This window comes from Bufo bufo, chromosome 2 (assembly GCF_905171765.1).
Source record: "Bufo bufo chromosome 2, aBufBuf1.1, whole genome shotgun sequence".
Lineage (NCBI taxonomy): Eukaryota > Metazoa > Chordata > Amphibia > Anura > Bufonidae > Bufo > Bufo bufo.
Window position 1 is genome coordinate 667,732,171 of NC_053390.1, and position 27,767 is coordinate 667,759,937.

At 44.5% G+C, this 27,767-nt stretch overlaps 1 protein-coding gene across 17 annotated transcripts in view; it reads left to right on the forward strand.

The window, feature by feature from the left end:
• RAPGEF2 (Rap guanine nucleotide exchange factor 2) overlaps window positions 1–27,767 on the forward strand; it is a 245,467-nt gene that overhangs the window by 165,892 nt on the left and 51,808 nt on the right. The window contains exon 1 of one of the 17 annotated variants that reach the window (XM_040418622.1): window positions 12,195–12,303. The exons of 15 other annotated variants lie outside the window; for them this stretch is intronic. Coding sequence is in view for 1 of the 2 variants with exons in the window: in XM_040418621.1 (XP_040274555.1) it covers window positions 13,418–13,477 (60 nt within the window). In the remaining variant the exon portion in view is untranslated. Of the gene's footprint in view, window positions 1–12,194; window positions 12,304–12,694; window positions 13,478–27,767 lie in introns of those variants that run through there. One more of the 17 variants, XM_040418621.1, reaches the window with a different exon arrangement.

Sequence of the window (27,767 nt, forward strand, 5' to 3'; positions counted from 1 at the left end):
TTTCAGAGTTAAAATGTGTGTTATATATGATCCTATTTCTTTATATGGTTACTTAAGACAGACACGTAGCACATGGCAATGTGCTTGTGATATTCACCATGTCTGTAAGGGCTCATGCACACCACTGTGTCCGTACTGCAAACCAAGGATCCGCGAAAAACAGACGCCTGTTGTGTGCAATCTGCAGTTTTCTCGCTCGTCACTAGAAATGCTAATTCTTGTCCGCAGTAAGGACAAGAATAGGACACGTTTTACTACTTCCTTTTTGCAGACCCATGGAAATGTAGGGGTTCGTGTGCAAGCCACAAAAAGAGTCCGGCACTGACGCAGAATATGGTCGTGCATGAGCCCTTAGAAATCGTGTGCGCTACTTTTACTTAGTAGCAGATGTTGTGGAATGTAGAATTTTTGACACAATATAAATATATATATATATATATATATATATATATTATGCATATCATTATATAGAAGATATTGTATTGTCTCTGCAAGTTATAGAATGCAATTGAAATATTTCATGTATAAAACCACATTCAACAGTTTGTAGAGTTATAAAAAATAAAATAAAAAAATGATTCAGAGCAAGTCAATAAAAAATTAAAGGGGTTATGTGGAAATTGATATTGATGACCTACCCAGATTGACGAGGGTCTGGCACCCTGTAAGAGGCCAAGCGCTCTGTAGCCTCTTCCTCGGCCACGTGACGTCACCGTACATTGGTCACATGACCTAGGTGCAGCTCAGCCCCAGTCAATGCCAAGCCCTGTGCTATACGGGGTATGTCACTGTGCTTAGTAAGCTGCCAGGTGAGGGCTGCAGCTCCCCGAAACAGCTGATAGGTCATTGTTATTATTTCTCAGATAACCACTTTACTGCGGTATAGATAGTGATCACTAGTAATACAGACAAAAATAAGGCACTAGGGCATTAGCACTGGCAGAACCGGTCCTTATTATCCCTAATTGTAGAATTTGTGAAGAAAGGCAATGTAAAATAATGAAAGGGTCTGTCTCACTAAAGTAAACTGCTCTTACCATGTAGGGAAAGTTAATACAAGGCAGTTACTAAGGTATTGGGATTGTCCTTATTGCCCCCTGTGCTTGTAGGATTCATTTTTCCATCACATTATACACTGCTCTTATCCAGGGGTTACGGCCACTGCTGCAGTGCAGGCGGGCACCAGAGGTGCTGTTCACGCATGCCTATGCGCACTCCCACATTCCTGCCCACCACAGAGGCCGGAACTTTTTCCTGTAGCGTGCAAGCATGACCACCGCTGCTGTATTGCAGGGTGGTCGTAACCATGGAAACGAGCAGTGTAAAATGAATGACGCCAGCAGAGAAGGCAAATGGACAATCACAATCCATTAGTAAGTGCCTTATAGTAACTTTCTCTACATGATAAATGCCATTTGCCGAAGTGAGACAATCCCTTTAATTACCTAAACACATACAGTTGAGCAAAATGGACATTTTTTGACTCTTTCAGCAACCATTGTTTGAAAATTTTACACAAATGATTGTCCACATTTGGACAATCACTTTCTACTTTGCGTCAGCTTATTGCGCTGTGTTGTGTGCATCTGATTGGCCAGTTTAGTCTGGCATGTTGCTGGTGGCTGCAGTCATTGATCAGTTGACCGATCATACTCTTGTGTGTGGCCAGTCGCAGACTGAAGGCACCAGAAACCTCCATACTTCCAGATGTTACTAAATGAATCTGAAATTGTGAACCATTTATATCAATTATTCATATAGCGTCTTTTTTCCCACGTGCCATAGTTATTAACATATGGGGGTCATTTATCTAACTGTTGTAAAGTAGAACTGGCTTAGTTGCCCATAGCAACCAATCAGATTCCTCCTTTCATTTTCCAAAGGACTTGTTCAAAATAAAAGGTGGAATCTGATTGGTTGCTATGGACAACTAAGGCAGTTCTACTTTACACCAGTTTGATAAATGACCCCAATAGTTTATAAGGCTGAAAAAAGACAGCCACCCATCCCCTTCAGCCTGTTATCCTGCAAAATTGATCCTGATGAAGACAAAAAACCCTCATGTGGTACAAACCAAATTTCCTCATTTTAGGGGAATAAACATCCTTTCTGACTCCAGTCAGAATAACTCCCTGTCTAAACGACCCTTCTTCAGAAATCTAGTAACTGCAATCGTAGTTGATGGTGATTTTATGACGAAATATAAACCTAAATCTGCATCTTAAATTCTGAATTTCCCCTTTTCTGTGGTACGTATGTTCACTTATCCTTTTCACTTTGGTAGATGAATGATATGTGAAGAGCTGATGATGTCAGGGGGCTGGTTGCTTTGTGTCGACCCCTCAAGGGGGCAGGGTGTCTCATAAAACCGGCATGAAAAGAGGAGGTTGTTACCAATTACAAGAAACCACTGTGAGCTAATGTGATGGATTACAGTGGTATAAATAACTTATAAGCCACACGTTGCTGCCAGCCGCTCGCACCGCTCCCGGGTCACGCCACCAGTGTGTGTGATTTAATAGGTCTTGGGAACAGTCACTGTTATCTATACCCAAAGTTGTGTAAAAAAAAAATGTACCCATATTAACAGCTCTTTTATAGCCGTCCTGACCTTTTACACGGAGGTCAACCTGCGGAGTCTGGTCAGAAAGGACCGCTCCGGCATTTTATACACTTTATTAAGGCCTCTTTCACACGGCCGTGTGTCCCCCGTGCCCGTATTGCGGGCCGCATACGGCGGATCCGCAATACACGGGGCATCGGCCGTGTGCATTCCGCATCACGGATGCGGACCCATTCACTTGAATGGGTCCGCAAATCCGGAGATGCGGTGCGGAACGGAAGCACAGAACGGAAGCACTATGGAGTGCTTTCGTGGGGTTCCATTCCGTTCCGCAAAAAGATAGAACTTGTTCTATCTTTTTACAGAACGGACGGATCGCGGACCGCATTCAAGTGAATGGCTCGCCCACGGTCAGCACAGCCACGGTCCGCACACGTTCGTGTGCACACGTTCATGTGCAAGAGGCCTAAAAGAACAGGGTGTCCTTAGACTAACCTGAGACCATTTTAAATAAAATTTCCTTAGGTACACAGATGTCATATGTAGATATATACACACACCTTGTAATTTGACTGGAAGCTGTTTTTGTAAAGGAGCTCCTATTGATCGGCGTCCCAGTTGACTGTATTAAGTCAGGAAACTTTGCTTGCTTCAGTTATATCTTTTGGCGACCGATTTGCGATTGTCCCCCTCGGTACCAGCAGAGCGGCTCATAGTTACCTAGCTGTGTACCGGTTGCTGTGCGCTAATCAGTAAAGTATGGTTATTAATAAATGTCCAGATGAACAATTGAACTGATAATACTGAGTGATCAAGAATGAATGACTTTTTTGTTGAAACATATTCGACATTTTTCATGCCAGCACCTGGATCTGAATACTTTTGTAACTGCATGTAATTACAAATTTAATACAGCCAGTGAGCTATTCAATAAAATGTGTCTGTATAGCGCCACCTGCTGTTTGTTCTTTTCCTTATTTTTGGTCCGTCTCACTGAGCCTGTCAAACATGCTCATTTTAAACTGCCACCAGCCATTTTTTCTGTCAGAAGCTGTGGCAGTTACAGGGAGAGAGCTGCAGCAGAAAGGACACGACCTCCTGAGCTGCCAGGCTGAAGATAATCTAGCGGAGCAGTTGGTCATGATAAAACCCCTTTAAAAGGGTATCCCATGTCCGATATTGAAGGCATATCACTTTTCCCTGAGCTAGTGGGTGGAGATGCTGTGATGTCTCTCATACATTGCACACACAGAGAAGAGGAGATCCTGCTTCTCTGTCTTTCTGCAGCCAAACCTCAGAAGCTTCAGCACGGAGGACATTATACCACAGTACAGCGCAGTTCTCGCTCTCTCCCCACTCTTCCCCTCCCCCGTCACCCCTATGTGCACCAGCTGTTACCTGTTTAATTTTTATCCGTAGATTCAGGGTTATCAGTGTAGGAAACAGGGTGGAGGTGGAAAGGAGCCTGATAAGTGGAGAAAAAGGCGTTTTTCTTTAATACAATCGATTACAGAGTTTCTGATCTTCCTCTGCACTGTTGATTAATGGGGAAATTGTAAGCAGTAGTTACTCTTCAAAGGAGTTGGACACGTTTCCCAAATGTTCATAACCTCCATACTGTATGTGAACATGCTGTTATTTCACCTCCGCCACTGCCTGTCTGTGTGTGGGCTAAATACTGTTGTCCTATAGCCGCCATGTCCATGGGAAGCAAAATGGCAGTGGTCACGTGATGTACCTCTTGGCTGTATCCAGATGCAATATGGACAGTAGCAGTGAAAGTGGACACATGAGTAATTCCGGCCACAGCCGCCAGCCTGAGTGGCCGGGCTCTGTACAATTTCTATAACCCATGGACGGCCAGCCGATGGCTTGTTTGCAGTATATTGTACCGCAGCATGCAGTCTATGGGCATTAAGGAAAGTTAGTGGTCAACCCCTTTAAGTAATTTGATTCTTTTCTCAGCCATTTCTCCACTTTTTGCTTATATGCTTTCCCCTTCCCATAAACCACCTTTTACCTTGACAACCATGGTTTTCCAACCAAAAATCGGGCTGTTCTTTTTCTTCCTAACTTCCTTGTAGACCTAGTTTCATGCAGTGATTGGGTGTAAGCACTGTACCTTTACATAAGGTCAGGCATATTTGCCTGGGTCACTATAGTCTTGCAGTTATAGGGGTTGACTATTTCTAGGGTGTCATTGGCAGTGCCATCTGTTCTCAGTCTCCAGTGGCCTGCTGTGTGTAGTAGTTTGTCAGTAATGGGTCCAGTGCTGCCCTAGCGGAGCAAGTGCGGCCTATGTTCATGATGTGGAAACCTATAACCATTATGGTTCTGGGGAAGAGGGGGTTAAACGAGCTCTAGTTCTGGTCCTACTGATCCATGACGGTGGCGGCGGAGTTCTCCAAGCACTGGACCTGTGAGACCGGGAGGGTTATTTTTATTTGGCGGATCACTCGGCTCTGCAGTGAATTAATAGCTGTGATGCCAGGCTGGGTGGGGCACTTTACACGGCAGAGGTTGCCATGTGAACGCTCCACTGCAGGCTCCACACTGAAATATTCAAGGAAAATTAACCTAGTTTGATGTGGAAAGTGAAGTGAAAACCTGTGAAGAAGCTCATCATGGCACGCTTCTGCAGAACATTCATTGTAGGATTCTGATTTCACAAGGTGGTCATTTCCAGTTATTGGGTCTGAACGGACGGTACTTCGGTGGCACCCAGAACAGTTCTCGAGCAAGAAATCGAAGTCTGTGCAATTGAACCAACGATAAATGATGAAATGGAAGAACGAAAACATTTCCATTGTGTTTAACCACTCCTATGACCGCCTTAAAAAGGGGTATGGGTGGTCACTAAGAGGTTAATACAGCTTTTTCTTGGCTGGCTGCTCTGTCTTCAGGGTAACCATTATATAAATAGCTTTTTTTTGAATTTCTCATTTGCTCCGTCTTACTGAATATTCTGATCACATACTGTACTGCAAATTGATTTTAGAATTTTCTAATTTTTTTGAAGTGACCCCTCGAGAGAAAGCGATCAGTGTGATTACTGCTGTCTAGGTGAACCTACTCCTAGGAGGGGGAGCCATTGACGTCTTTCCTTACTCCATGAAGTGGCTTTACTAAGCTTCATGACAAAAAAAATCTGGAAAGACCAGGCGTGCTGTGTATGCGGGTCTTCTGACCGGCAGTGTGCAGAGCTGTACCAGTCTCTGGCTCTGCTGCTACAAGTCTATTTTTACAAGTTGCATCATCCTTACTGCAGAGCACAGTAGTCTTCAGGGATTCACTGTTCTTTTCACTTGTCTTGAGCAGAGAGCCGCGTTTGATGTCATAATTGGCATCTTTCTTAATATACAATTACACACCTCCATCTCTCTCTATCTATCCATCTAGCTAGCTATTGATATACAGTGACTACCTACAATATCTATCTACAATGCCTACCTACGATATCTATCTAGAGTGACTATGTACGATATCTATCTAGAGACTATGTACGATATCTATCTAGAGACTATGTACGATATCTATCTAGAGTGACTATGGACGATATCTATCTAGAGTGACTATGTACGATATCTATCTAGAGTGACTATGGACGATATCTATCTAGAGTGACTATGGACGATATCTATCTAGAGTGACTATGGACGATATCTATCTAGAGTGACTATGGACGATATCTATCTAGAGTGACTATGGACGATATCTATCTAGAGTGACTATGGACGATATCTATCTAGAGTGACTATGGACGATATCTATCTAGAGTGACTATGGACGATATCTATCTAGAGTGACTATGGACGATATCTATCTAGAGTGACTATGGACGATATCTATCTAGAGTGACTATGGACGATATCTATCTAGAGTGACTATGGACGATATCTATCTAGAGTGACTATGGACGATATCTATCTAGAGTGACTATGGACGATATCTATCTAGAGTGACTATGGACGATATCTATCTAGAGTGACTATGGACGATATCTGTCTAGAGCGACTATGGACGATATCTGTCTAGAGCGACTATGGACGATATCTGTCTAGAGCGACTATGTACGATATCTGTCTAGAGCGACTATGGACGATATCTGTCTAGAGCGACTATGGACGATATCTGTCTAGAGCGACTATGGACGATATCTGTCTAGAGCGACTATGGACGATATCTGTCTGCGGTACCTGTCTATCTACAATATCTACTCTATAAAAAAAATAATAATCTCTGATACGGAGTTATCCCACAAAAATAACAGATTGTGGGGGTCTGACTGCTGGAACCCCTGCAATCCTAGGGAGAAGGGGCCCGAGAGTCTTCCTCCATTCACCTCTATGTGGCTGATAAGACAGGGTAGAGTTCCGTCAGGCCCAAGGAATTGAATGGGGCAGTGGACCAATATGCACACTACAGCTTCAGAAAGGGGATCAGGGACACCTCATTCTTTGGATCACAAGGGTTTCCCAGCGGTCTGATCTCCCAGGGGAGGTGCTAATTTTTTTTTCGTTGGATGGCCAGTCTTACCTGTCTTGATCAGCGTCACATAAATATGGGTTAGTCACATTGTCTTGAGTGGTCAGGTACAAGGGTAATAATTTCACTCCCAAGCACATCTTCTCTGAGTTAGTAAGGACATGTATATCGGACTATTTATACTGGTGCAGTACTATTATGCATGCCGTTACTGCACAGCTGTATGCCTCTGATTTCATGCCGAGGTAAATATAATTAGTTTTTTACACCCATTGCATATGCTCCATCAGATGGCGTATAACAGGACTACTCTGAAAGCATTAGTTCTGTATATTGGCTCCATAAAGAGGTGTCATATGGAGCACCATACAGCAGCACACGGATGCCTGTGTCTAGGTGGTCCTTCTTACTACCTCAGTGGACATCGACCACCAGTTTAGGGCCTGCACCGTTTTACTTGTGCGTGCCATGGCTTTAAATAACCCGAACTCCTAGCGTTATTACATGGGTAGTAATGTGCTTGTCTTTCTCAATGGCGGCGGTATTTCTCTGTGGATGATAAAACCAACCATTCTGACTTTAGCTCCTTTTCTCCTACATGTCGTTTGCATAGTCCTCCATGAATTTGATAGCTAATAAGTTATATCTACCCCTAACACATCAACACCAGAAAATATTAGGTCTTGCATTGTTCTGTTTTGGTCCCTCAAATTTTTATCTAGCTATTTCAATCTGTCCTTGGGGTGTAGGAACCAATATGTCTTCCATAGGATTGTAATTCATCCTGGCCTGTTAGAATGGATAGTAACTATAATGGAGGCCAGTGGTATGCTTTATAAGCATCAGAACTGCACCACAAGGCAAATCAACGAGATTCTCAGTAAAAAAAAAAAATACAAATAAAAATATTGTTAGAATTTGTAGGAAAAAGTTTGAATATTTCTAAGATAGCTCTGTCATTGACAGCTGTGAGAGGTTCAGAAATTATGGATACTCTGCTACTCAATACTACACACCGCCCTAGATTTTCTATTTCATGTTTTACCTGTCAGAATGTACTAAATGTAAATTCTAGGGCTTTTCTCTTTTTTTATTTTAAGAAAAAAACGGTTTTGCTGTAGGAAAGGAGGAACTTTTCTGGATGTGAACTATCATCGATGTTCAGTTCTCTACAACTAAGAAAAGTTGAAGTGTTCTAGATCAAGAGTCCTTTTCTTCTTGGCAGATTTGGTAGATTTGCAGAACTTGAATCTCTGTTAACATTGGGTGGCAAGCCCAGATAAAGCTTGTAATCGCGTTTCTCCTGTAGCTGTCGAGAAACCGTGGCAATTGACAGCACACCCCTTTGGTTTGGCTCTGCCATGCTACCAGCTCTCAGATGCCAGGTGGAAACCAAGCCTTAGGGGCCATTTGAAAGGGATCCATTAGAATTGAGTTGGTGTGGAGAAAGTACTTGATTTTTGTACTATTACATGGCGTTTTTGTTGAATTTACTTAATTTTTCCGGACGCGTTATTCAGTTTCCCTTAGCCCTGTCCGTTACAACTGGTGCTTTGGAATATCTGAAGGTCCAATGGTTTATTCATTGTTTGGATCTGCTCAGAAGGACCTAGAGAATTTCTGTAAAAGTTATGATTAAAGTGAACCTGTCACCAGGATTTTGTGTATAGAGCTGAGGACATGGGTTGCTAGATGGCCGCTAGCACATCCACAATAGCCAGTCCCCATAGCTCTGTGTGCTTTTATTGTGAAAAAAAACCGATTTGATATATATGCAAATTAACCTGAGATGAGTCCTGTACGTGAGATGAGTCAGGGACAGGACTCATCTCAGGTTAATTTGCATATGTATCAAATCGTTTTTTTTACACAATAAAAGCACACAGAGCTATGGGGACTGGGTATTGCAGATGTGCTAGCGGCCATCCAGCAACCCATGTCCTCAGCTCTATACACAAAATCCCGGTGACAGGTTCCCTTTAAGGCACATCATTTAAATACACTTGATTTATGCTGTTGTGGGGGTTGTCCGTTCACTTCCAACAGGTCAACCTTTGATTATATATTTGCCTATTCTATATATGTGTTGGTTCATTCATACGTGTCTACATCATTAAACTAATGAGTACTAAGTATTATTTACCCTACATTTTCTTACATGAGGTGGCAGCCTTATTGGATTGCTGGTGGGAACAATAACTGCAATACCAATATCTAAGTGCCCTTTCTAGAAAAAAATGATTTTATGACATCAGCAAATGATTTTGCTCTGTGTACCACCCTGCTCTTTCCTGTTCCTTCTATCATGTTTGTATGGTCTACTTGACAAGTTAGATATGTTACTCATGGGTCTTTTACTGTTCATTCACCTTTTAATTGTTTTTGCTCACGTTACATTTTGGTTTTTAGGTCTGTTTCACACTGCAATTATGAGGCTAGGCAGAGAACAGCCTTCTGGAGCTGTCTAGATCCGTCATCGCTGGATGTTACAGCAATGCATGCTGGCCCCTACTGGCTGTAATGGGGGTCTGGCAGAGATCCTGCTGCTACTTGAAAAATATGCCGCTGCCGGTATAATGGCAGTGTCAAACAGGCCTAAACTGATTGTATTTTATTCTTGTATTGTTCATATGAATGTTCTAGACCAGTGACCCATGTAAACTTCAACCAATGTTCCTTTGTCGATGATCTCATATTTTACGCTGACATAAAAATCAACGTTTGGTGGCCGCACAGCCTCTTGTGTAAACTGTGGATGCGCTGCCCATAATAAGGATAGGTATGGGGACTATCAACCAAACATGGTGCCGAAGATTCCTTGATTAGTCGGTGTAAATGAAAGTAAATGAGTGCCAGTCAATCCTGTTTTAGATAGGTTTCTATGGGCAAATTTTCTAACCACATCAATGGGCCTTAAAGGGGTTGTGCAAGAATGGGTGGGGTGGAGTTGCTGAACTTGGCCCAACCTGTAAAGGGAAGCTTCCTTACCCGATTCCCGGCGCCGGCTCATGCTCCTTTTCCTCCTGCCCTGCGATGCTCCACTGAACTCGCTGAGAACATCTGATTTGACATTGCCTGCAGCCAATCACTGGCCACAGTGGTGACTGGCTACCCTTACATCATGACATATGGTCACATGACGCAAGGGAATCCAGTCACTGCTACGGGCAGCGATTGGCTGCAGGCGATGTCAAATCAGATGTTCTTAGAGAGGGAGCCCAGCTAAATATCGCAGGCTGAGAGGAATAGGAGCCGGTAACCAGTGGCGGGAAGTAGGTAACTATGATTCCCTTTACAGGTCCAGCCAAGTTGGGGGGGAGGTTTGCCAGAACTCCCACCATTCTTGTACAACCCCTTTAAAGGCCTAAATTAGTGATGGTCATCCTAAACCCTCATTTTGTTAGCAGCATCGGTTGACAATCTAGGTTGTATGAAGAACCATGGGCTCTCTCCTGATATATAATGTTGGTGAACGATAGGGTCAGTTGATGTTTTTGTAAAATTATTTTGTTCTTTCAGGAGATAAGGTGTCGCCAGAGGTGTCTGGCATTGGCTTCTCCTCTCTTCTAGACTGTGTTCACGTTTATGTTAAAGACTCTATTTCTTTTTCAAATTGACATAAACCTTAATGGAACCCAGCAGATCCTGTAATAAGTCAAGGGGGTCTGTTGGCTGCTGGTGGTATGTTTTACTATGGATCTGGTACTGCATTGTGAATGGAGACATGAACAGAGCCTACATTTACACCAGAGCCTGCTGTGTTGGGTGGAAACCTCAGAACGTGTTATTCTGGTGTCTTTTATTAATGACAAATTTATAGTGAGGTTTTTGTATCATGGATCCACAAAATAGGGACACCTTCCGTTATTCTTATCTTCAATATGGACAGGAATAGGACCTGTTCTATAATTTGCGGACAGCACATGAATCAGGCTTTTTTGTGGACCCATAGAAATTAATGGGTTCATGTGCAATCTTCAAAAATTACGGATTGGACACAGATACAAAATACGGTCATGTGCATGAAGCCTTGCGCTGCTCAAATCCTAAAATCTCAGGTGTGAGTGTTCCTATATACCACTTTACCAATATCATGCTCCCTGTGTACCATAAGGAGGACTTGGAGAGCCAACCGTTTAGCTGCCCCATGTCTGTCTGTAGCTCAGGTCTCAAGCACTCAACCATATCTGTTTTGTGGTACCATAAGGAGGACTTGGAGAGCCAACCATTTAGCTGCCCCATGTCTGTCTGTAGCTCAGGTCTCAAGCACTCAACCATATCTGTGTGCATCCGGACAAGAATAGGACATGTTCTATAATTTGTGGCACAGCCACACGGATGAAATCTGTCTGCATTTTTTTGCCTCCCCATAGAAATGAATGGGTCTTTGTGCAGTCCACAAAAAATGCGTATCTGTTGCGGACGGAAAACGCGGTTGTGAGGCCTTGGAGGACATTGTGGCCACCGATGAATTATAAGAAGCAAAACTTCACTAGTGACCACTATATTCCCTTAATTTTTCCGATTTTGTAGTTATTTTGTCCTATATTTCTGCAGATGCGCTTTACATCACAATGTGCCTTATGTCTGGTACACGCTTGCTGCTGCCCTGTCCTGTTGGTATGTCCTCTTTATGAGGCATCACAGGCACATAAAAGCTCTCTGATGACAAGGATGTAGGTGGAAGGTACAACGCCTTCATGCTTGGTAGCATAATCCTAATTAACAAGAAGGGCCCTGTTCAGCTCCATAGCAGGAGGAAGATGTTGTGTAGCCTGGCTAACCTCCTTTGCCACTCACCCACACTGCCATGCTGCTGGGTATTTCATGAGAGATCTTTTATCTGTGGGTCTGTGGGCGTGAGTCAGAGGTGAGGGCAGCAAGGTAAGAGCCTTTTAACTGCCGAAGGGTAGCCATAGCGATGGCAGGCTGGAAGGAATTAGACATCCCAGACTGTGCCAATGCAGTGTCAGAGCATGGGTGTGCCACACTCTTCATTTTGGAGGGGGGGGGGGGGGGGAGGATTATTGAGTGCGAGCACCTTTTTGGAGGATTTCTCACTTGGTTCTACTCATTACCTTGACTTCATTGGACTGACTCGAAGCCTGCGTTCCTAGGAATCCCTCCCTCTAAAAGCTGCTGTAACACAGATCGGAGGCTGCCACTGGTTATCTGACTTGTCCATTTTTGCTACCTTGAAGAGCTGAAAGAGTTAAGAGCGTGAGGGGGCGATTCTGGAGGAATGCGCCTTTCATGTGAGTTGAATATTTCAGAATATGAGGAGAGAAGACACTAAGGGGAGAATACTGTTCCATCACTCGCCCCGCACGTTCTGTGCAGGTTAGCAGAACACACTGCAGTCACTTGTTTTTCTCGGCAGGAAGCAGCAATGCCGATCCCTTCCTAAGAGGAATTTATTTCTTATTTAGAAAAGGAAGCCTTCTCGCTACCCAGGAAATGGCTTTCCTTGTGCGTTGCTATGCCAACTGCCTGCAGCCATGGTCCTCCAAAGTAAGCACAATAATGTCATTATATTGGCGTATTGGCGAGGAGGGGGATAGTGTCTGTGTGTCTGTGCGTTGCAGGAATGCGAGAGACTCTTTGGGGTAGAGATGCGCTTGTTGGATTTGAGAGGGATGCCGATCATGAAATGAAACGTCTGTCAATGTCACCCTGCTATGATTCATTGTGCAAACTTGGTTAGCTGAGCGTAGCAGAGCCCACTGGTCAGTGATCAGACCGCATCGTTAGCATCCAGGGAGGAGGTCCTTCAGCACGCCCTGGGCCCCCTCCCATGCACACACACATACATACATGCATTAGCTGCTACCACACTATGTAATGTTGCAGTGCTCAGCTGCTCACTTTAGGGCTGTCTCCTATTCGGATTAATCCAATCCAATATTAAGCCTTTTGGAAAGGACTCTGTGGGCGGTCAGCCATTTTTTTTCCCTTTCCTTTTTTTTTTTCCTCTCTTCACCCCTCACCCCCGCCACTTCCAATCCTCCCCCTCCTCCTCCTTCTCCTCCTCTTCTTTTCCTCCTATTCTTCAGTTTCGGCTATGGTCTCGCTTCTCTGAAAGAATGCTGGATGGATAAGATTTCATTAGTCACTTTGCATTCAGAGATGCTGGGGCTCCCGGCATTGTGAAACATGGAGACGGATGCTGTGGTGAGGACTGCTTTGCTGCATTCGGAGCTGATGAACCTCGCCGTGCTTCCCAGCTCATCCGTTATCCCTTTGCCTCGGATGCTGTTGAGGTGGTTGCTCTTGCCTGCGTTTTCCTGCATGTCCGTGGATGTGGTTCCCGTCATCCTTCAGAAATTTGCACACCATGTTTAAATTCATGCGGGCCCGTGTTACCTCATTATGAAACCTCTTGCGTTCTCATCTAGCCATGGAATTATGGGCCAGCAGGAGAAGCACTATGTGAGTACGAGTATTTGCCTGTGGAATTTCATAAATCAGAACTTGATCGCCTCGTTTTATGTGGCTTTTTTTTTTTCCTTGATGCCTCGGTGCTGTGAAATTCAGCTTTACACTGGTAGGCGTCGAGTGACAGCAGATGGTACGTGTTGATTGGGAGCTTTTACTTATTTCAAGTGTTTCCTTAGCAACAGAAGAGCCCAAAGGCCGTCCTATTCCCCCAATATTTTCCTGTATCATTGTATAGAAGTATGGACATACAGTATATTCAGTACAAACATATATATATTCAGTATATTATGGGATTTGTTGCTTTCTGCCCATCATTTTCAGTCTTTAATTGATATCTAAGAAACTGGTATTTCCTCTCCACTAGAGTCAGCTTTGTTCCTAGATTTATCAGACTGATGTCCTCCATGTGCCCCCCTACAGATGAAACCTCCGATTCTCTCCAGTCTGTCTCCTCCTCTCTTTCCATATACTCTGCTTTTTCCTTTCGATTGCGTTTATAATCCATTTAATAAAAAGTTGCCGGTTTGTAATAGAAACTCCCCCCACCAAGGAGGAGAATTGTGGGTGAGGGTAAAATGACATGTTTTATGCCGCCTGGATGCCCATATCCATATTCCCTCTGCCTGGAAATGCACTTAATTCTGCTTCATTTACACTTTTAATTTCCACCCTAGCTTCTCGATACCCCGGCTCTAACCTCTGTCGTGATAAATGCAGTGCAAGTAATGGCGTGATTTCAGATGTAATCGGCTAAGGCTCTTGGTAGCACAAGGGTTAATTAAGCCTGTTCTCCTGAATTATAATTGATCCCATGAGTCAGCGCCACTTTTGTCACACAGTAATCCCTATGTTTGCTGAAACGCGTAGACAGGCAGAACATCAAACTCTTCAAATGAGGTCCACACTGGTGGGCTGGAAATCTGCAGGCTGTCTGGACAGGGGCGATCATCTACCTAGACATTTTGGTATGGGATTGGCATCTATGTCTGGAAACAGATCTGGGTTAGGAGAATTGGTGTGGTTTACCATGTGATTGTGGCTCTGCACAACATAGACCTATAGCATAGTCTTATAGTTGTATCTGTTTGTAGGAAATCCAGGTGACAGGCAATATGGTTGCCATTAGATCTCCCATAAAGGCTCTTCCCCCATCCTTCCCAAAGTCTGAGAGGTAAAGTTTCCGGCCGCATGAATCTCATCTTTATGTAGCTTTGGAGCTCTTTGCTTTAAAAAAAAAAAGGTGTAGGACTTGTAGCTATGGCCATTTTTGTTACCTTTACTGAGTAGAATGATGACAGACAGGGCCGGCTCCATGTATGTAGACTCTAAATGGAGGCCATGTCTACCCCATCCTGCGCCAACCAAGTGTAGAACATGCTATGTGCTGCCAAGCTCAGTGAGCCCTGGCATCTGCCCATGTTTACCTGGTACTGACGCCAGACATGAGGTCAGCTCAAGAACTTACAACATATTTTATTTAAAAACACCACTGTGCTTCCAGAAAAGAAAGCGAACGGGATGTTGATATTTAATTTGACCCTCTAATTGTAGAAGGATCTATCATCTCTGCTAACATACCTGAGTTCCCCATAATATAACAATTCTGGGGTATGTTTTCTTAGAATTCTGTGTTGTACTGTTCCTCTGTTCTTCTAGAAATTTATAACTGGCTGTTACCATTCTTCTTGTCCTTGAGGTGTATCCTGCGCCTCTCTATATTTTGGCACTTGTTCAGCAATGTCGCTGGTTAAGACACACCCTCAACTAACACACAGTTGACAACATATCTACACATTTGTTAGAGGAATACCAGAGGAACGACATGGAGTTCTAGAAACGGGAGTATGCCAGGAGAGGTGACAGATTCTCTCTAACTGTGCACGGTCTTCCAGTGCATGCCCCCTCTTTTTCAATATTCTGCTTTGGCTAGTTTCACATCTGCATTAGGGCTCGCTGGATCCGGCACAGCCAGATGTTACCGCTTGCCCGCCGGTCCCCATTGACTATAATGGGATCTGACAAATATCCGGACACTATCTGGCAAAAACTGCTGCTCGCAACTCATAAGCTACAGCCTGTTTGGCATCTTCTAGAGCTCTCCGGCAGGCTGTTGCGGCAGAGAACAACCTGTTGGAGCTCTCTGGATACGGCATAGCCGAATGTTACCGCATGCCCGCCTACCCCGATTGACTATAATGGCATCTGGCAAATATACCGGGATTCAGCTGGACAAAAACCTCTGCGTGAAGCAGTTTTTGTCTGGCCTAATCCCAACATATTTGCCGGGTAGCAGATGGATCTTCGCCGGATCCCATTATGGCTCAGTGCGGGCTGGGGGTGCGCGGTAACATCTTGCTGTGCCAGATCCAGAGAGCTCCGTCAGGTTGTACTCTGATGCAACAGCCTGCCGGAGAGCTCTAAACCTAGATGTCAAAGAGGCCTTAGCTAATGAATTGTACTTTCCTGCGCCCAAGCATGCTCACATTGGCAATCTCCATCTGCGGAGATAAAAGGAATGTCCACCATGAAACACGGTCCAGTAATTTTTTACATTTAAGGCTACATGCACACGACCGTATCTGTTTTGCGGTCCGTATGGCATCCGTTTTTTTTTTGTGGATCCATTGTAAAAATGCCTATGGGCATGTTCTATCTTTTTTGCAGGCCAACAGAATGGACTACGGATGTGGATAGCACACGGTGTGCTGTCCGCATTTTTTGCGGACCCATTGAAATGAATGGGTCCACATCCTATCCGCAAAAAAAAATAAAAAATGGAACTGACACGGAAACAAAATACGTTTGTGTGCATGAGGCCTAAGGCCAGGGCTACACGGCAACATGTATCACGTGAGTTCTTGTCGCAGAAAAGTTTTGCAACACTATTTATAATAATCAATGGTGTCGCACTGCATATGTCGCTGTGTAGTCCTAGCCTAAATCTCTGCTATTTCTGATCTCACTTGTACAGGGAGAGGTGGAATCAGTGATTGATGGTATTCTCTGTGTAAGGGTGCATTCACACGACCGCATGTATTTTGCTGTCCGCAAAAAGTACAGATGACATCCAAGTGATGTCCGTGTTGCATCTGATTATTTTGCGAACCCATTGTAAAATTGCCTATTCTTGACCTCAAACGGACAATAGGACGTGTTCTATCTTTTTTGCGGGGCTGCGGAATGGACATATGGATGTGGACAGCAAATGGTGTGCTGTCCGCCTTTTTTGCGCCCCGATTGAAATAAATAGATCCGCATCCAATCCGCATAAAATGCGGGTCGGATGAAGAGCAAAAATATGATCATGTGAATGGGGCCTAAATGTGTATAGAGAGGTAGCTGCTGATAGTAGTCAGTTGCTGATAGTTGTACACGGAGGAATGTTATCGGTGATTCATAAAGGTGGATTTACATGGCCTCATATTCAGGCGGATTATTGGGAACGAACGTTCCTGCTTACCTTCGTTCCATACAATCTACCTGTCTAAACGTGCCACCCATTACCCAATGATCTAGAAAAACGCTCATTCATCGGGTGAAATAATAGTGCAGATACACAAATTATCGTGTCTGTGCAGATCGCGCGGTCTAAACAGCGATCTGCTGCCCAGAAACGATGCAGCTGCATAAAGACGAGCGATTGCAATAGCAATCCCTCATCCTCATACTGTGGAGGAGATTGCTGCATTTATATGCCCCGGTCTCCTTCACTGAACAAGCAGCCGACTGTCAAGAAGTAACACTTCTGCTGCTCATTGCAAGGTGTAAATGCACCTTAAGTTTGTATATGGAGATAGGCCCTGTGTACAAATGAACTCAGAAAGAGCAAAGACATAAATGTATGCATTACAAGTTTTGCTGAATCTTTTCCCACAAACTATATATCAATCTGCTCTCCTCCTCCTCCTCCTCCTCTATAACATGCTGCCTGCAGATTGCACCACATTTCTTTGCATTTCATCATATACCATATATCATTAGGGATTCTGTTACTTCCCTCAAGTGTTATTAGATGCTGGTTACTGCAGCGCTGCTCCCATTCATCTCAATGACGGCAGCGCTTCAGTAACCAGCTCTGGCGCTAACTTCCGGAGAAGAAAAGCTGATGGCAGGGGTGCAGGATGTGGGATAGGCCATCACTTGTAAAATCTTCAGAACCCTTTGTGGTCTAAAGCTGGTTTCAGACTTGCACTTTTAGATCCAGCAGGCTGTTCTGTCAAAAAACAGTCTGCCAGATTTCCGACACTACCAGAAGCTACTGCTTTGCGTCTAGCCCCATTGACTATAATGGGGTCTGGCGAAGATCCGGCCGCAACCCCACAAATATATGTGCAGCTGCTTTAGTCTGGCCTATTCTTAGCATATTTACCGGGTAGCAGCTGGATTTCCGCCGGTCCACATTATAGTTAATTGGGCCGACAAGTATCCGGTAGCGTCTGGCAGTACAAAACCCAGACAGCCTGCCGCAGATGTCGAACGCTAGTGTGAAACTAGACTAATTCATTCAGTGTTCACTATTTCATTCAGTTTTCAATCAGTGATTTGCATCAGTGATTGTGAGCCAAACTCAGAAGTCGAGTCTACACAGAGATAAGATAGAATGGAAAGATTTCCTACCATAATGTGTTTGTGACCTGCTCCTGGTTTTGGCTCACAAGCACTGATGAAAATCACTGATCAAACACTGAAGTGTGAATGAGGCCTTAAAGGGTCACTGAGTTTTCACAAAACTTTTTATATGTGATAAAGACTGCTCAAAGGTTTTGATCGGTGGGGGTCTTAGTGCTGAGACACCCACGTTTGCCATGACAAGGAGAGTGAACCGCTTGCATGTCATGCTGTCTCTCCTCACAGGGACTATAGACTTTCTGTTGCGTCTTTGACATATCCAAAGTTTTTGAAAACTTGGTGACCCTTTAATTATTTTTAGTTTAAGGGGAAGAATTAAACAAAAGTGGAAATAGAAAATAATATGAGAGGGATATCTTCCCGGCGTGTTCCTGCTGCCTCCCGGAGTGCTATCATGTAATGATCATGGTTTAGTGTACGTGTGAGAGCTTGTTGTATTCTATGTACAAAGTTATATTGGTGCTTTATAACTGCTGGGTGACTTCATGTGACTGCTCCATTTGGACGCTGGTACACCTCATTAAAGGGGTTGTCCGGGTTCAGAGCTGAACCCGGACATACCTCCATTTTCACCCAGGCAGCCCCTCTGACTTGATCATCAGAGCAGTTCATACTTCAATGCTCTCCTTTGCTCTGTGCTAAATCCCGCAGGGCAAAGGCATTTTTTGGAGATCCGTTGACTTACCAGGCTCTCCATGGGGCTGCCAGGAAGCCTGTTGACGTTACCGGCACTGATGAGCGGGCTTTAGCGCTGCCCTAGCCAGTAAAACGGCTAAGGCAGCGCTAAAGCACTGAACACACTGCTGGGCGGAAGCTTTCGCCCGGTAGTGTGTGATTTGTAAACAAAAGAGCCCGTACGCAGGGCAAAGTCAGGGGGGATGCCGGGGTGTAAATGGAGGTATGTCCGGGTTCAGCTCTGAACCTGGACAACCCCTTTAATTTTTTTTTTTTGGGGGGGGGGGGTGTCTTGTATTTTAATGGCAAGAATATTGCTGCAAACTGTTATTTTTTATATAAAAACATTCTGGAAAGTCTCCTGAAGGATCTCTGAATGCAAGTGTGAACTGTGGTCTTATACATAGTGAAATATGGGTGTATTTTATGTCTCGCACATTGGCTGATATTTTCACCGTAAATTCTGTCACTGTCAAATCAAGGCATGTCTATGAAGTGTCCTATTATTCCAGGCGCAGGGTGTTGTAAAGCACCTAATGGCGGGTTAATGGGCTGTAGCCATAAATAACTGTTTGCCGTATTTACTTCCACCCTCTGGGGCTTTGGCTTGAGGGATGGAACATTTTCAGGTTGTATGATATTTATGGACATTATGCCAACCGTTGAGTTATGATACAACAGACCTCCCATAAATTACAATGTCTGTGTGCAGTGGGTCGCTCCTGTGTCGATATACACATGTAACCTAACGTGGGAATGATTTATTATTGACTTTTTCTCGCTTTATTTAGCACTAGTGACTCCAAAGCAAATTGCTTGTCTCTTTTGAATAGTTTTCTTGTGGGACCCAGTGAAAGCTATAAATTCTGGGCATTTCACATAGTGTTCAACGAATAACTGGCAGCATGATCCCTGGCGGCTCATGGAAAACGCATGTTCAGGGGTAACATAGTAAGGTTTTAACTTCTTCGGGCTATAAATGTCATCGACATTTGGTTGAATGTCCATCAGCCTTTTTCCAGGGTACCTAGGACTTTTTCTTCTGTTTAGTGGAGAGGCAATGTGGCACCAGCACTTTGACTATAGCATTGAATGCTGAATAATACAAATGTTATTTGTGTAGCCAGGAACACCTTTTCCTCAGACTTGCTCTCTTGCTATCTATAAATCTCTTGAGAACAGTGTGTCTTTTGTCAGTCCTCCATTACATGAAGCCTTCGCCCTTCGTCAGCAGTGATTTAACAAAGAAGTCTCTGATTGCTGCCCTGGTGTTCATTCTAAAAGTGTGTAGGGCAAGATGAATAGAGCGCTGGTACTACCACCGAGATGCTCTGTAGTAACTATACTGTCTGCGAGTGTACCAGTCGGTGGTCTCATTGACAGTGTCCTTTCCAAGTCTCAATATGCAGGGTATAGTGTATACCACAGTTTGGTGAAGTGCAAAATACTAACTGATCTACTACATAAAACCTGTCTAAAAGATAAGCCGTTTTCACATCACATAACTGCTTAAAGGCATTCTCTGAGGCTTAATATGTCATTGAACGCATAAAAAAAAAATTGGCGTCGTAACGACATATAAAAGCTTTTGGTCGGTGGAGGTCTCAGAGCTGAGACGCTCACCGATCGTTAGAACGAGGAGAGAGAAGTGCTCTCGTAACGCACTCTGTCCTCACTGCAGGAGACGGGTTCAATACAAAGTTTATGGGCCCATTTTGATTGTCTCCTGCAGTGAGCACGCTATGTGAGCACTTCACTCTCCTCATTCTCAGAACTCAGAACCCCACCGATCAAAACCTTTGATACGTTGTTGTGACATAGCAAAAGTTTTTTGTAAGTTCAGTGACACTTTTTAAAAGGGGTTTCTGAGATTTCTGGATAAGTCATCAGTATCTGATCGTGGGGGGTCTGACACCCCCAGCCAATCAGCTGCTTTTTAGAAGGCACCAGAGCTGCTGCCTTCTTGAAGCTCACCAAGTACAGCGCAGTACATTGTATAGCGGCTGTGCTTTGTATCGCCCTCAGCCCCATTCATTCGAATAGGGCTGAGCTGCTCCATGAATTTGTTGTCACTCAGCCTAGTAAAAGCAGAGAGAAGTCTGCAGAGCTCACAGGAGTGCCGGTGCCTTCTCAACAGGTGTCGGACCTCCACTGCCTGTGCCTTCTCAACCGGATGTCAGACCCCACCGATCAGATACTGATGGCCTATCCAAAGGATAGGTCATCAGTATTAAATTCTCTGAAAAGTTTTGATGAGGGTAGTACTGAAATACCCAGGCACAGCCACCTCACAGTGGATGAAGCTGTGTATTTCCAGTGCCAGAGTCATTACAGAGTTGGACCCCCACAGATCTGATATTTATAACCTATCCTAAGGATAGGTCATCAATACTTAAGTTCTGGCGAACCCCTTTAATGTTCTTATCAGGCCTTCATAACTTGAATCTTTTTCTCTAAGGGGTTGTTCCCACAAAAAATATTCTACAGTTTTCAAACCAGCACCTTGATCTAAATAGGTTTATAATTACATGTAATTAAATATTTGGATACTGAGCTATTCAATGAAATGTATCTGTATAGCGACACGTGCTCTTTGTTTTTTTTTCTTATTTCCTTGTCCTGCTCACTGAGATGGCTGCACATGCTCAGTTTCATCCTTCAACTGCCTTCTGAGCCGTGATAGGGAGAGCATGGACACGCCCCTGAGCTGCAGCAGATAAGACACTCCCTGAGCTGCAGCAGATAAGACACTCCCTGAGCTGTGATAGGGAGAGCATGGACACGCCCCTGAGCTGCAGCAGATAAGACACTCCCTGAGCTGTGATAGGGAGAGCATGGACACGCCCCCTGAGCTGCAGCAGATAAGACACTCCCTGAGCTGTGATAGGGAGAGCATGGACACGCCCCCTGAGCTGTGATAGGGAGAGCATGGACATGCCCCCTGAGCTGCAGCAGATAAGACACTCCCTTTGAGCTGTCAGCTTGATATAAATCTAGCAGAGCAATGAATGTGGAGATCTCTGGATCCATGTGAGGTACAGGGCTGGTTCTAGCTTTGTTAGAAAGGGATCGTCATGTACTGTATGATGTCTGAATTCATTTTTCATATTAATGAGATAAACCCTTTAAAGTGGATCTATTATTTGAACATGCTGTCTTGTCTAGAGCAATGTTTCCCAACCAGTGTTCCTCCAGCTGTTGAAAAACTACACCTCCCAGCATGCCCGCACAGCCAAATGCAGTCCGGGCATGCTGGGGGTTGTAGTTTTGCAACAGCTGGAGGCACGCTGGTTGGGAAACACTGGTCTAGAGGAAGCATGCTGCAAAGCAGTAGTCTCTAGCCTGTTGCCTACAACTGTCAGGGCATTCTGGGAAACCGGTGCAGTGATATATAGTTAGAAAAGATTAATTAGCTGGGCTTTGTGCATGAGCTGTATAATAAAGGTGCCCGTTCACTTTATGTAGTTGTAGTCTGAACACTTAATCGAATCACTGGAAGCTATTTCTTACAGCCCTCTGACAAACACCTGCACATTTGGCTCGGCTTAGCTTGCATGTGTTGTCAATAAGTAGAGGGGAATAAGCTGCTATAGCAGCTAATATTTCTTGAGAGCCAAAGGAACCACATTAGAAGGTTGACCGTTCCCATCAAAATTAGTAGGTTCAGCCAATGTTCATGTAGACCCGGTCACACTTCAGTTATTTCCATCAGTTATTGTGAGCCAAAACCAGGTTTGGGTCAAAAACACAGAAGAGGAGGAAATCTTTCCATTATACTTATCTCTGTGTAGGCTTTACTACTACTACTACCGGCCATGTGCACCGCGCATGAATAGGTCTGCAAACCCGGAGATGCGGTGTGGAAGCACGGGTCGGAACCCTACGGAAGCACTACAAAGTGCTTCCGTGGTGGTTCTGGCCGTGCCTCCGCACCGCTAAAAAGTAGTGCATGCATTACTTTTTTGCGGTGCGGACCGTCTGATGTGGATCGCGGACCCCATTCAAGTGAATAGGTCTGCGATCCACATGCGGCTGCCCCACGGTAAGTGCCCGTGCATTGCGGCCCTAACTGATGGAAATAACTGACCAAACAACTGAAGTGTCAGCTCAGCCTAAGGCCTCATGCACACAAACGTATTTTGTTTCCATGCCCGTTCCATCGCGTGCTGTTCGCATCCATATGTCTGTTCCGTTGCCCCGCAGAAAAGATAGAACATGTCCTATTCTTGTCCCTAGCGGAGCCCCTAGCCACAGGATGTAGATAACTTCTAGATTGGTTGGGTCCGACCTCTGGAACCCCCACCAATCATGAGAATGGGGCTCCTGAAATCAGTCTAGCATGCACACCACCTGTCTATTCATCTCTACAGGGCCGTACTAGCGCTAAACTTGTCCCAGCAGTGTCGTAGTGATGAATAGATCAGCAGTGCGCATGCTCGACCAGAAGCTCCATTAAAAGGAACCTGTCATGTTGAACATGGTGTCCGAGCGGCAGGCAGCATATTGTAGAGCAGGAGGAGCTGAGCAGATTGATATATAGAAAAGATTCTACAAAGCTTTGAAGTCGGGGAGACAGTCCTATCAGTGATTAACAGCCTTCCTTCTATGACTGTGCACACAGCTGTCAATCACTGATAGGACCTCCTCCTTGACTTCAAAGCCCCGAATCAGCAGGAAATTAAGTGAATAATGTATTATTTATATTTAATCTTTTTCCACACACCTCCTACTCTATAACATGCTGCCTGCATTTATTATAATATATTGATATTACACTGCATCTTCATGGGGTTGTGAAGTTCAGAGGTATTAACAAACTATCTCACTCCCGTCACCCAAGCCAACCTACACTCTTTTTACTTCAAAGTTACCTGCGCATCATCTCGCTTGTAGAGACATCCCAGTATAATTAGACTGCTCCGTCCTATTCAAGTGAATGGGACAAGCAGTTGTAATTACACTGCACGGCCACTGCAAGTGCGACAGCACCCCGCTGATCTGATATTAATGACCTATCCTATCTCTCTCTCTCTCTCTCTCTCTCTCTCTATATATATATTAGTCCATAGTGCTGCCATATTTTGCTATATATATATATATATATATATATATATATATATATATATATATATATATATATACTTTATTTATTTAGTTAGCAGTTTCAGTCTGTTCCGCCTCCCCTGCCTTGTTTGATTTTGTAGTAAAAGAAGGATGGGCAGGTCGGGTTGCCAGGACTTTTGTTCTCCAGGGAGATTAGTCCTACCACTGGTATAAACATGCTTGTCTGGAGTGATCCTGCATGTTTATGAGGGTTTCACAAGCGATGGCTCTTTACTGATCTTGTGTGTTTGACCACATTTAGGAAGCTGAAAGGCGCTATGAACAAACACGAACCCGAATAAACTATTTTATAGAACAGGTCATTGGATCTATTCTGTTAATATACTCTACAGTGTCTTCACGGTAATGTATGTGGTAAGAGAACGAAAGTCATTGGCTTTGCCTGGAGATATTTCTAGACTGAATGAGCCAGAAGAAATGTGGATAATATGAGACTGTGGTAATTAAACATTTGGTAAAATGAGGGTGTTGATAAAGGGGTTGACCAACTTTAGGGCACATGGACATCGTGGAGAGGAGTAATCCACTTAGAGCCCCATTCTGTGAGCCAGAAAGAAGAACTGCTCTGCAGACCTGCCGTGTCCATGGATGGACATTCATGGAGCCATTTTTCACTGACCCAGTTTTAACACGTCACCTTCTTAGGCTACTTTCATACTCACGTTTGGTGCGGATCTGTCATGGATCTGCACAGACGGATCCACACCGATAATTCAACCGCATGCATCCATTCAGAACGGAATACTTTTGTATTATCTTTAACATAGCCAAGACGGATCTGTGCTGACACATAATGTAAGTAAATGGGGGATGGATCCGTTTGCCTCCGCATTGTCAGGCGGACACCAAAATGCTGCAAGCAGCGTTTTGATGTCCGCCTCCAGAGCGGAACGGAGGCAAACTGATGCAGTCTGAACGGATCCTTATGCATTCAGAATGCATTAGGACCAAACTGATCTGTTTTGGACTGCTTGTGAGAGCCCTGAAACGGATCTCACAAACGGAAATTAAAACGCCAGTGTGAAAGTAGCCTTAAATTGCTGACATAAGATTTTAATGGGTTTTCTGAAATGTTGATACTGATGGCCTATCCTCAGGATAAGGCTACATGCACACGATTGTTGTGTCTTTTGCGGTCCGCAAATTGCGGATCCACAAAACACGGATGGCGTCCGTGTGCGTTCCGCAATTTGCGGAACGGCACCGACAGCCTTTAATATAACTGCCTATTCTTGTCTACAAAATGGACAAGAATAGGACAGGTTATATTTTTTGGAGGACCGCGGAATGGAGCAACGGATGCGGACAACACACTGAGTGGCCCAATTGAAGTGAATGGGTCCGCATCCAAGCCGCAAAACTGTGTCTCGGATACGGACCAAAACAACGGTCGTGTGCATGTAGCGTAAGTCATCAGTATCTAATCATGGGGGTCTGACACCTGGCACCCCCACTGATCAGCTGTTTGAGAAGACACTGGTGCCCCTGTAAGCACCATGGCCTTCTCTCTGCTTTTACTAGGCCAAGTGATGACACATTCATGTGTCATGTGGCCTAGGTGCAGCTTAGCCCCATTGAAGTCAATGGGCTGAGCGCGATACCAAGCACAGCCGCTATGCAATGTATGGTGCTGTACTTTGTAAGCTGTGAGAAGACCGTGGGGCTCTCAGGAAAACCCAGTGCCTTCTCATCCAGCTGATCAGCGGGGTTCCCGGGAGTCTGACTCCAACCAATCAGATACTGATGACCTATCCTGAGGATAAGGTCATCAGTATAAAAATCTCAGAAAACCCCATTAAGGGTACATGTTCAGGATATACGACAGAGATATCTCCTGACTTGTATACTGACTCTTAGCCAATCATATAACTGAAGGGTATCCTTACGACATTCATTTGGCAGATGTATATTGGGATGGATGCCACAGCCTCAACTATATGCAAAAAGGTATTGCACACATTTTCTAATGGGTTAAAGGGGTTGTCTCTCTTCAGCAAATGGCATTTATCACGTGGAGAAAGGTTATACAAAGCATTTACTAATGTATTGTGATTGCCCATATTGCCTCTTTTGCTGACGGTTTTCCATCACATTATAAACTGCTCATTTCCAGGGGTTACGACCACCGCTGCGGCACAGGTACGAGATGGCCAGGACAAGAGCTGCTGCACATGGGTGCCTATATGCGCTCCCAAGGTCTAAGCCACCAGAGAGGACGGCGCTTTTTTTTTGTAGTGTGCAAGCACAACCACCAGTGCTGGATTGCAGGGTGGTCAGGGCAAACTAAGCTGTAGAAACCAGTGTCAGGCAGCTACTGCCAAGGCCAATAAGATAATGGGTTGCATCAAAAGGGGCATAGATGCCCGTGATGAGAACATAGTGCTACCACTTTACAAATCACTAGTCAGACCACACATGGAGTACGGTGTACAGTTCTGGGCTCCTGTGAACAAGGCAGACATAGCAGAGCTGGTGAGGGTTCAGTAATAACTGGAATGGGGGGACTACAGTACTCTGAAACCTTATTAAAATTAAGGTTATTCACTTTAGAAAAAAGATGACTGAGAGTAGATCTAATTACTATGTATAAATATATCAGGGGTCAGTACAGAGATCTCTCCCATCATCTATTTATCCCCAGGACTGTGACTGTGACGAGGGGACATCCTCTGCGTCTGGAGGAAAGAAGGTTTGCACACAAACATAGAAAAGGATACTTTACGGTAAGAGCAGTGAGACATTGGAACTCTCTGCCTGAGGAGGTGGTGGTTGTGAATTCACTAAAAGAGTTCAACCCCTTAGTGACCACCCATACGTGTTTTTACGTGTTTTAAAAATATGCAAATTACCTATCGCAAGTGCCCAGGGGCGGAGAGTGTGCTGCAAGTGCCCAGTGCTCCCCGCCTTACTTGCTCCTGACTCCTCCCCTCTGTATCGTCCGGCCAGCCCTGTATCCTTGCAGCGTCATTCTCATCTCCATTCATAATCTAGTGCCTGTTTGCTTCACCGCCGGGTCCAGGCATGCGCAGTACATTGCCCACTGTGGGCAGAGGCATACTGATATGCCGTGCGCATGCGCCAGTTACGTACACCGGCGGTAAAGCGCACAGGCTCTGGATTATGAATGGAGACGAAAATGACCCAGCAAGGATACAGGGCTGGCCGGACGATACAGAGGGGAGGAGTCAGGAGCAAGTAAGGCGGGGAGCACTGGGCACTTGCAGCACACTCTCCGCCCCTGGGCACTTGCGATAGGTAATTTGCATATTTTTAAAACTTCATTTTAGGTACTTTGGAGGCTCTGAAAAACTAAAGATGGGTACCATCAGTGTTATGGATCTGCCTCCCACAGAGCTATATCATCAGTTTAAAACATGTTATGTAGGGGACAGACTCCCTTTAAGAGGGGCCTGGATGTATTTCTGGAGTGTAATAATATTACAGGCTATAGCTACTAGAGAGGGGTCGTTGACCCAGGGAGTTATTCTGATTGGAGTCGGGAAGGAATTTTTTTTCCCCCTAAAGTGAGGTAAATTGTCTTGTACCTCACAGGGTTTTTTTTTTGCCTTACTCTGGATCAATTTGCAGGATAACAGGCCGAACTGGATGGACAGATGTCTTTTTTCAGCCTTATAAACTATGTTACTATGTATAATGTGATGGAAAAATCGATCCAGCCAGCAAAGGAGGCAATATCGACAATCCCAATACATTAGTAAGTGCCTTGTATTAACTTATTCTACGTGATAAATGCCATCTGCTGAAGTGAGGCAATCCCTTTAAAGATAGGTGTATGCTGATAGAGGTCTTGGAGATGGGAGAAACTGCTTCACATGTGTCCATGTTAGTGACC